Raw genomic sequence first — 11,534 nt, forward strand, 5'->3', positions numbered from 1 at the left:
AGTGTCAAATCGCGGTTACTGAAATCCAGTATATAGGACATACACTCAGTGTTGAGGGTCTTAAACCCGATCCGGACAAAATTAAAGCAATAACTGAAATGCCAGAACCAATGGACAAACAAGGTCTACAAAGGTTCATGGGAATGGTCCAGTATGTGGCAAAGTTTCTGCCCAATCTTTCCCAAGAAAGCCCACCGATTAGAGAGCTTCTCGAAAAAGATGTAGTATGGCATTGGAATGAACAGCACCAGAAATGTTTCCTGCATCTAAAGGACATGGTGTCTTCTACACCTGTTCTCCGATATTATGATGTCAACAAGCCAGTCACACTATCTGTTGATGCGTCGTCAACAGGCCTTGGAGCAGTTTTACTACAGGGAAATCAACCTGTGGCATATGCGTCAAATCACTTACACTGGCCCAACAGCGTTATGCGCAAATAGAAAAAGAGATGCTAGCCATTGTCTTTGGAGCCAAGAAATATCATCAGTATATCTTAGGCAAGACTGTTACTGTACAATCAGATCATAAGCCACTCGAGATTATCATGAAGAAGCCACTTCATCTTGCGCCAACAAGACTTCAACGCATGCTGTTGAAACTTCAGCAGTATAACCTGGATGTTAAATATGTACCAGGAAAGTTATTGCATGTGGCAGATGCATAAAGTCGTGCTCACCTTGCAGAGGAAGCCTCTGACCTTGAGGAGGAGTTTGAGGTTCATCTAATGTTAGCGGTGTCTGACAAAAAAATACAAGAAATCAGCCGCGAGACAGAGAATGACAATGTTCTTAGGGTCGTAAAATCAATTATCTTGAAAGGATGGCCGAACAATCGTTCAGAGGTATCAAGTGAAGTACCGCCAGAGTTATGGAATGTTAGAGATGAACTAACCATTCAAAATGGTGTCATATTCAAAGGGGACCGACCTTTGATTCCCTCATCAATGAGAGGAGAAATGTTGGAGAAAATTCATGAGTCGCACCTGGGCATAGAAAAGTGTCGTCAGCGAGCCAGAGATGTCATATTCTGGCCAGGGATGTCAACAGATATTGAAAATGTCGTTTCAAAATGTGCGGTTTGTCAAGAAAATCGTATGTCTAATGTTAAAGAACCGTTGATGTCACACGATGTACCAGAACGCCCATGGTCGAAAGTTGGAACTGATATATTCTACGTAGGTGGAGACTCGTACCTGCTCTTAGTTGATTACTACTCGGAATTCATCGAAATTTCAAAGATGTTGGACACTAGAAGTGAAACTGTTATAACACACTGCAAATCACAATTTGCTCGACATGGCATACCCGACATATTGATCTCCGACAATGGGCCACAATATGCATGTGATGTGTTTCGACGTTTCGCGAAAACGTATGGTTTCGAACACAGGACCTCAAGTCCGACATTTCCTCAGTCAAATGGAATGGCAGAAAAGTCAGTACAGACAGCAAAGCGTCTACTGAAAAAAGCTGCACAAAGTGGGCGAGACCCATATCTTGCACTGCTAGATCTGCGAAATACACCAAGGTCATCAAAGATTGGATCTCCTGCACAGCGTTTGTATGGAAGGAGAACAAGAACCTTACTTCCGACTTCTACAAACTTGTTAGTGCCAAAAGTGATGACAAAAGTGACAGAGAACCTTAAACTGAAACGGCAAGAACAAAAGTTCTATTATGATCGTGGATCACATGAATTACCTCCCCTTGACCTGGGAGAAAATGTCAGAATTCGCCAACGGAATAACTGGCAGCCAGGACGCGTTGTAGGTTTTGATCAGAATCCTCGTTCTGTAATGGTGCAGTCGAAAGGAAAAACATATCGAAGGAATCGGAAACACTAAAGTGACGCGAAGTGTTCACAGAAAATGACTTGGCACGCACAGTGGAGCAACCATGGTATGATGATGTTAAAATGGACCCAATTAGCAGAGACAGTCGTGAGGAAAGAAACAGTTGCGAACCTCCAAAAATCCGTGCCAACCAACCAAGTGAGATTCCAACCACAGGACCAACCGTAGCACCACCAGTACAGCGAACCTCGAGAGGACGCGAAATCAAAGAGCCCGCAAGGTTCAAAGATTACCTAAAAACTTGACATTCGCAGTCGTGTATTCATGTGTACTAACCAGGAACTCTTAAATGTTCTGTTATTAGGATCACTGACAGTAATTGAATCAATTCAAAGACAGTAAAGTCAATAGTAAACTTCATAACTTCAGTATTAAGCTACATATCTAGTCATTAGCTAAATTCTAGTCATTTTATATTTTGCATAATAACAAACAATAATTTAATGATTCCATAGTTGATTTAATCTTAAAAAAGAAAGGAGATGTAATAATAGTTGCCTTAGTAGAGTATCTACGGTACTTACTATACAATTATATACTACGTCATCAAGTTATGTACACACAACCTCGTTCTGATTAAAAGCACATGTTAGACAGACGACCATCTTAGTGTTGTGATATTACACATATCGCATACATATTTGATTAATATGAATGAAAATGAATATAGTATCATGTTGTGATACTCATTAATATTTATTGTGATATTTATTTCAGACGGTACATAGTGTTATGTTTAAATGGATTGTCATAGGCTCATAGCCAGCTACTTCATGGAGACGGTGTGTATGAAAATGGGATGTCCTGTTATCGTTCTTGGCGACATGGTGACAGAAAAGAAACATGTGGGTGGCACAGATGCAAGAATTTCTGACAGGAAGGAATTCGCTTCTTTATGGCAAAAGAACAGGAAATCAAAGGATAGAAATGTTTTGGAATTCTCTCCGCAAGCAGTGTTGTCAGTATTGGATGGAATCCCTTGACAAGCTAATAGATGATGAGTCGACTCGACTCTTCATTGGTAACCTCTTGGACAAGAATTTTGTGCAGTTTTGCTTTCTTCAATTACTTCAGGTGAGTTTTTCTCCAAGAATTGCTTATATGTACCAGCTATGATACTTCATATGGATTGAATTTAAGATAAAGTCATTCAAAGAGAATCTAAATTATAATAAAAAAAAGATTAACTTAATTTTATGGGAAAAATGATAACTGTTTCCTATTTTTTCAGGAAGACCTTGATGAGATGACAAGACGCATCATATAAGACCGTCCGCACGGTCGTCCACTTGTAATGTATTCACTACCAACTCTTTACTGTACCACTTGGTACCTTATAGATGTTGATGAAGAACGAGTAGAAACAGGTCTGACTGAATGAGTGTTCCGTGACCGAGTTTGTGACAAGGATGTTGAAAAATTGTGCAAAAATTGATCCATATGGAAGAAGGCGGATTGCTTAAACCCGACAACCTCCCAGACGCTGTAGAATTATACAAATATGTGAGAAGCAGGTCTTGTTTGGACCTTGGGTATTAAACATCTATTATCTCGAGCTTTACATAGCGGAAATTGAAATAATATGCTTAAACATTTGTATATGTACATGTACATTATATTGATTGATTTCATGGTTTAACATTCATGTTTCACTATGAGTTTTTGTAATTTCTTTACAAATACCATACAACATATACACGAAACTGACGTTATTAAATTTCGTTTGTTATCATTTCGCATACAATGGGTTAGGTTTATATTTTTGCAATGATTGCAGAAGGAAGAAAAAGCGCAAGCTTAGCCTGTTTGGAAGGAAGGCAAGTGAAAGAAAAGAAAAACAATCTCCGTAGCAGTGCTTTTTCAGTGTGTGAAAATATACAGACTGCCTTCATACTAAAATAGATGTTTTATAAATCATCATTTAAAACGATTGTTTATGTCTTTGTATTTTTCATGTGCTTTCATGATATTATATTTACATTCTGTGTTGCATTTGCCTATATGTTTTTAGTAAACCAAATTCCAGTATATGAGACTGTATACTGCAGTTTACAGTGATTCGGTCAGTGTAGGAATACAGCTCCAGGTGTCCTAGGTAAACAAACATGGCCACCAGTTACTTTCGGTATCAATAGGCCTATAGTCAGAGAACTTTCTGGGTTCGTTAGCATTTAGCAATGTAGGTCATCGCAAAAAAATAAAGCAACTTGACAAATCATGACAATATAAATTTATTATTTGATGTGTAGGTACCACAAAATTATTGTAAGCGCCATTCTAGATACGAAATTACCAATTTTATCAACGACATCACACAGGGGCTCGGTTTCGAGATTTTGAGTTATGCATAACATCAGTGAATAACCACAACACTAAAATTCAGCATTTATAAAACCTTGTAAAAGTCGAGGGAATCGACAAGGTTTTAGAATGTGGATAAATAACTTTTTAAGTGTTGTGGTTCTTCGGTGATGTCATCCGTTACTCAAAGTCACGAAACCGAGCCCCTGTGAACGTCGTCTGCTAGCGTTGCTAATCTGACATGGAATCTGTTTCAAACGAAATGTCCTTGGAATCGTTATCACCTACTGAAAGGACCACTTTAATAAAAAATGTCCGAGTATAGATGCCTCTGAAAATAACGTAATATTCCAGTCGATGGAAACATAAGCGTTTCCGAGGAAACAATCGAGTCCGTTAAGCCACAGGGGCACGCAAATACTGATCTTGTTTTAGGCTTTCAGTCGCTGGGTACGTTATAACCTAATACAAGGGTAGACACTCGCCAAAGAAGTTATTTTTTTCATACAAAGATTTCTCACATAATTCTTCATCGATTTTTATACGGTTTTCACCCAGTTGCACAAAAATGTTTGTCGTCCCGCCGAGAACACATAACTAGTCGGACCGGAAGTGGAGCTGCAGCAAGTATCGTTTCGGAACACTTCTCCTGGGCTTTCGGGGATCATTGTAAGTTATTAAGACACGTGTTATTGTTTACATTTTTCCGCTGATCGTCTGTGCTAGCTTCAAATGTATTTCTTGGTATGTTCTAATCAAATTATGGATGAATCTCAACAAATGTCGTTCGGATAGCTCATAATGGACATAACTGTTTGATAACTGGGTTTCCTGGAACTGGAAAGACGTTTGTTTTGGGGCAAATTGTAGAATGTCTTCTACTGGACAACCGCCATGTGCATGTGCCAGCATCAACAGGGAAAGCTGCATGTCTGTTGAAGTCTAGATTGACATCAGAGTTAAAGCTTTTACAATCACAGCTTTGATGGTTTAATGGATGGGAAGTTTTCTAACTCAGAGCTACTAAGACTTTATCAGAAAGGACTATGAGCATCATGTGAAAAGAGTACTTGATCTTGAAGTACTGATAATTGATGAAGTCAGTAATTACCCAGCAATCTCCTGCACTGCTGTAAAAGTAAGTCAGGTTCTTCTTGGCGATGAATGGTTGTCAAGTTGACATGATGGAAATGAACCATAGCAAGGTGATTAAGTGTGTAGCTCCCATCATCACCATACTCTGGAGAAGGGACTGGTGGCAGCTGATAAAAATCTCCTGACAGAACACCTAGCTCTAGATTTTACTGAAGATTTTATTTGGATTATCTGAATTATCTACTGCTTATCTTAGAGTATTTCATAAAAAAATAATGTTAATCTCAAATTATTTTCAAGGCTGGTTTGATTTAAGATGACCTTCAACCGTTAATTTTAGTAATGATATGCATTTATGTAAATATGTTAACCTTACATTGATGCTGTTCATGGATGAAGCATATCATCTGTAGGTAGGATGAGAGGAGTTTCCATTACAGATCCCCCTTTCCTGACAGAAATAGTTTTCAATAATGTCAGAATTGTATCTGTGTGGGTATACTACTTCCCCTGGGAACTCCCGAGTGTGCTGTTTACAAATAGCAATGAAAGTATACAGGACACTCAGCTGATCATCCAGACACTTCTTGCTTGGAAGCATTCTTTATTTGCTTTGTGCTCTACAGGAGCTTCACAGATACACCTGCATTAGTGGAGAAGTCAGGGTTTTAGCTCACCTGGCGCAAAGGTGATTACCGTTTGATTGCTGTAAGCCGTGTGACTAAGACAAAAAGGACTTCAGTTGAGGAACTTCACAGAGAGTCTAATTAATTGCACTATTAGAGCAAGTGGAGCTTATTGAAAATCATTTCAACCCAGAAACCCTTTCCTGAGGATATCGATGTTGAAGGAGATATTCTCAACAAACTGCCAATAGTAGAACCATCTGAATTACCTCAGCAGTTGCAGGAAAAAGAGGTTGTAGAATCCTTACGACAAAAGACAGGGCTCCATAAATTGATAGAATTCCTCTGGAGCGGGATCTACCCTACTAAGGAGAAACACCTGAAAGGAGGAAGCATATCTAACAAGGAGGTCAATGATTTCTTCAGGGATTTTAACAAGTTCCTTGCTTCCAAACACTAACATGCACGTGTACATGAGGTTTCTGTGAGCTTCTTTAATGTTGCTTTTAAAATTAGTCAGAACTCGTTCGGAAGGAAACCGTGAAACCTATCATGGAAAAGACAACCGAAATGTGTGCTGTGTCGGAGGAAACCCTCACATTTTTCTTGGCACTTGACAAGAAAATTCTACAATTGCAATCGCAGAAAAATGTTGAGATGCATGGAAGTGTTTGCAGGGCACGAATTTGGATTTAAATGACGTATTCCCTGTGGAAAGAAAAGGTCTGAGAATTTACGCAGGTGTGTATTTATTAATTTTAAACATTTTTGTGCAAGTGGGTGAAAACCGTATAAAAATCGATGAATGTGAGAAATCTTTGTTTGAAACAAATTACTTTTTTTGGCGAATGTCTAACCTTGTATTAGGTTACAACGTACCCAGCGACTGCAAGCCTAAAACAAGATCAATATTAATAGTAGTTGCGTGCCCCTGTGGTTTAGCGCCGCATCACTTCCAAATACATGTAATCTATCAATGCGCAAAAAACAGCTTTAATTTTAAACAAGCAGAATTTATGCTATTATTAACAGGTTTTCGACATATACACTCGTAAGAAATAAATAATAAAGTTAAGTTTGTGTTCAAACCATTTTATGTACGTGTGGTTTACAATGACACGAGGAACTATAGTATTTCTTCTGGAAAATTCGGCTGGTCTGGGATTTGAACTTGCTGACACGTATGATAAGCGGGAAATTCAAACGTATTTTTGCATCAGTTACTATACAAAACAAACTATATAAGCATTGAACTGTTACAAGATGCAGTATACAGTTGATATGAATGCAATTTGAGTGACAGATAAATATTCATGTCGCCGGGCATTCTATTCATCTGTTAACCAAATTGCATTCATATCAACTGTATACAGCATCTGGTTACAGTTCAATGCTTAAAAATAAGAATGAAAATTAAAAGTTGTAGAAAATGCCATAGAATCTTTTTTATTGAAACTGTAACGTTGGACGAGCGTCCGTTGTATACTCTGGCTAATGATCACAAATAGAAATAGTTTAAAGAGTAAATAATGTATTTACAGCAAGAATATATCAAACACAAATCACACTCTCACATTCACACTCACTATCTAACAGATAACTAATAATACTACAGTCTATTAAAGCTTCACTCCTTGACGGCACAGATGACACAACATAGTCACAGTCTGTTCCGAAGTATCAAATAGCGTAGCTCCAGTGCAATATATTACTGATCAGATCACCAACGGTGATACACGTTAGCTCAATGACGCTGACACATTTTTGCGTCTGTACAAAGGTAATGTCCCGCAAGACATACACATCAAAAACCTCCAATGACTGGATAAGGTTTTATGTCTCTCGTTGAGAAGCTGACCCTTCAGTTCCGGTGGATGGCCTTGACCCTGTCAGCAAGACATCATCTTCTGAGAAGCTGACCTTGACCCCGTTGAATAGGTAGCATTCTGGTCGGTCCCGTTGCTCTTGCTAGTACGATGCCATACTAGGTTCTCTGAGGCCACCGAAAATTACTGGTTCCCCGTCATGTGAAGCTAAAATATATTAATATACAAATATAGAACACATCACTCTCTCATTCAACTTATTACTATACATACAAGTGTATCAAAGTATTCAAAATAGTTAATATCAATCAAATAATTGTTTTACCATTACATAATGTTAATGAAACTATTATAAATGATCTAAGCTAATGTGCAGGTCCACAAATAACTTCAAAATCACGAAATCTCAAATGCGTACTCTATTTCCACTCCCGGTTTCCATGCATTTTACACGCGCACAGTAGACTAGAAGCTTATACTAACGGATCAGTGCCTCCATACATTTTCTTATCGAACCGATACACGTCAACAGTGATAAAACTGATATTTACAATATACAAATACATCTGACTACTTATATATGCATTTACTATACATTTGCTATTGGATACTTGACATAATAAATGTCAAAAACCAATATTAAACAGTGTAGAACATTGTAACACAATAACAACAAACGTCACGCATGAGTGGACCGCACCGATAAACAGAAGGCTTGACCGATAAAATACAAGGTATAACGCAACGATACCCGAGATATAATTACAGAAAAGAAGAGAGATGTAAGATACTCACCACAGACTGTCTTCTGTGCTCATATTCACACTGGAATATCCTATAATTCCATCGGGTGGACAGAGACGATAAGCCAACACTAGCTCTACCTGTATAGTACGTCGTCTCACCCGCGCTTACCTATTTCCGCCCGTGATACCTACCTTCCGCCTAACGGTCATAACGGTATTACAATACTTACCAATACATGCGGACGTGACAGAAACCAAAGTGTGAAAGCAATTTTATTACATGCATATTATATATGAACCCCACAGTAATCGGCAAACATTTCAAAGACACTGCAATGCATGTGACGTACCCATACATAAATATTGGTAAAACGTGTTGAAGTAATCGATGTCAGTGCAGGTTGTTCATAGAAACGTGTATTTTTTTAGATGAAATACATGTATTTGAACACCAATGCTGATTTTAAGAAGAAATTATTTATAGCATAATAATGTTCTAACGGCTTCATAATGATGACGAAGTATTAAAAATTAGTGAATACGATGAAAAATAAAACGAAGTGGAGTTCAGTACCTTTATGCAAATTACATGTTACATGTTATTTATTACAGCAGGTCAGGTAAGGTCAGGTCAGATGATTCAGGTTCTAGAACCTAGCGGACATCACAAGTATGTATAGCAGACTATATACAACCAATGAAGATATGATAATGACATGGGAAAAATGATGTAAACGTACACGGTCTAAATACACTGCAGTTCTAAGATTATAAACCTATATATACAAAAAGGTTTTTATTGCTTCGTGCCATACTAATAAAGGAGTCCATATCAAAATAGCACCATTTTTTTATGTCGCAGAAAGAAAATTAAAATTCATCTTAAAAATGCATAAAAAGAATTGTATTTCAACAATGTGTGTAAAATATCAAACTGAAGCATCATGTGAGAAAATGAGTTAATTGTGAGTAGAAAAAAAAAAATCAAACCTTTACACACAAAATCTAACAGAACATTTCATATGTATTTCCCCACTTGGAGTTGTTTTCAGCACAGAGCTTGCCATGTCAAAACTAAATGTCGAAAAGATTGTTTTTTGCATTATAAGGCGTTCTTTTTGGCTCGAAATTTGCCTGTCTGGCCGTTAAACAAAATAGAAACAAAAATGGGTGTCATAGTGAAAAAAATAATGCGACATTCGCATAGAGGTTTTTGTCACTCTTAGGGGTATTCCGTCTTTTCGTATTGCAGAGTTATCTGCTCTTGTGAGCAGGTATTGATTGTTACGTTATTTTTTGGTGAGAGTAACGTCATACATTGTTGAGAAAACGACGTAATTTTCTCACACAAACTAATGACGTAACAATCAATACTCTGCAATACGAAAAGACGGAATACAATCATGTCATCTGATTTTCACAGAGTAAACATGTAATTACCGATATTTCTTAAAAGAATGAACGTATGTACAAATGCATGTGAGCATACATATACAACTGATAACTGATACAGTATGCCAAAATTAATTACACTGCACCATGCAGCTGTTTCGTCCTTCTAGGACATGGGTGATGCTATAGAGGGTAAAAAGGTGGATAAACAAATTGGTCTAAATAACTGTTAGAACAGAAGGGGAGGTGCATAAAACCCCATAGTTAAATGCATTCTAAAAATTAGAGGAGTACTGGTACATTTCAAAGTAATAATGCATAAAGCGTGTAAAATATTTGAGGGATCTTCTCAAATTTCATATGTGAATTCCCCTTGGTCTTTAGTTGTGTATATTCTGTTTTGAGACTGATGAAAAAAACAAGAGGCTGCCAGGCGCCCATCTTTGGTTTTGACAGTTAATGTTTGTTACCGGTATTTATGAGAAGGTACTGGAAATATCTTTCTCAAATTCGAGATGTAGGTTATCCAAGGTCCTTAGTTATGCATATTATATTTTGAGAGTGATCAGAAAAACAAGATGTCTGCAAGGTGGCCATCTCAGATTTTGAGTTTGGCGACTCTGGTAAAAATAACAAGGGGCTATGTTCCGGACAAATTCTGATACAAAGAGTGAACGAAGGATCGTAACTCTGCTAAAGCACACGTATAAAAAACAGATTCAATTTGATTAATTGTTTAATGTATGTCATCAACTTAAACGGACAAAAACATTCACTCGTCATTGTTCTTTATCCCTAATCTGTGTGACTCAGTTGTATCCTGTATGTTATGGATTGTTTCCACTTCATAATACATATTCTGTCTTTTCAATTCAGATTTTGTATAAAAAAAACATTACTCCATATAATAAACAACCTAAAATAACGAATAGTAAGTCTGACCAATGACCGTCAACCTTCTTCTCAAAAAATATTTTCTTCCTTTCTATTGCGTTTTGATTTAGAGCTCCTTTAATGTATAGCTTCTCCAGAATAGTTCTCTCGTTGCAAGTTGCCCACACCAACAACAACCCTAATGTTGTTGCATCCTATTTCGTGGGAAATAAAAGGTATATTACAATGTTTCATATTTTGATGTGATGAATGACTATGAGAAAGTAAAAACTATTCTTCTGTTTAGCAAGATTGCAACTTAATATGCTGAAAATCGATACCACTCAGTAAGATTGTCTTCGTTTTAATATCAGTACTCTATGGATGGCGTATTATTACCAGCTTTGGCTGTTATATATTGCGCTGTTATTTTCATTTTATCACCGTTAGTCAATACAAGGTTACATGCAGTCAGCCTCATGCAATAAACACGATAAATGACAAAGCATGCATTCAGTAACTTTTCCCAACATTTTCCTTCACTCGTTATGATTATACACGGATACATAACTATTTTCTTAGAATAATGGAAACTCTAATTATTTCAGGCGTTCCCCGCTGTTTGCGTGTGGACTGTGGAACAGGAAACGTACTTATAGAGGACATCCAAAAGTCATTTAGCATACAGACGACATGGCAGCAGACTGTTTGCTGCTTGCTGGTGATTATTGTCTATTGTTATGTATAATGAAGTATCATCAGCAAATAATTTTATATTGCATCCTATCTCATTTTCCAGATCATTAATATACAAAAAAAA

General features: G+C 37.3%; 1 protein-coding gene across 1 annotated transcript; it reads left to right on the forward strand.

Annotated features, from left to right (window-relative positions):
- The first annotated feature begins 1,137 nt into the window (after positions 1–1,137).
- On the forward strand, positions 1,138–2,442 carry LOC110463890 (uncharacterized protein K02A2.6-like). Its single transcript, XM_021518809.1, has one exon. The coding sequence runs from the start codon at positions 1,241–1,243 to the stop codon at positions 1,844–1,846; it is 606 nt and encodes a 201-aa protein (XP_021374484.1). The 5' UTR covers positions 1,138–1,240; the 3' UTR covers positions 1,847–2,442.
- The last annotated feature ends 9,092 nt before the right edge of the window (positions 2,443–11,534 follow it).

This window comes from Mizuhopecten yessoensis, unplaced genomic scaffold, assembly GCF_002113885.1.
Source record: "Mizuhopecten yessoensis strain PY_sf001 unplaced genomic scaffold, ASM211388v2 scaffold10939, whole genome shotgun sequence".
Classification (NCBI taxonomy): domain Eukaryota; kingdom Metazoa; phylum Mollusca; class Bivalvia; order Pectinida; family Pectinidae; genus Mizuhopecten; species Mizuhopecten yessoensis.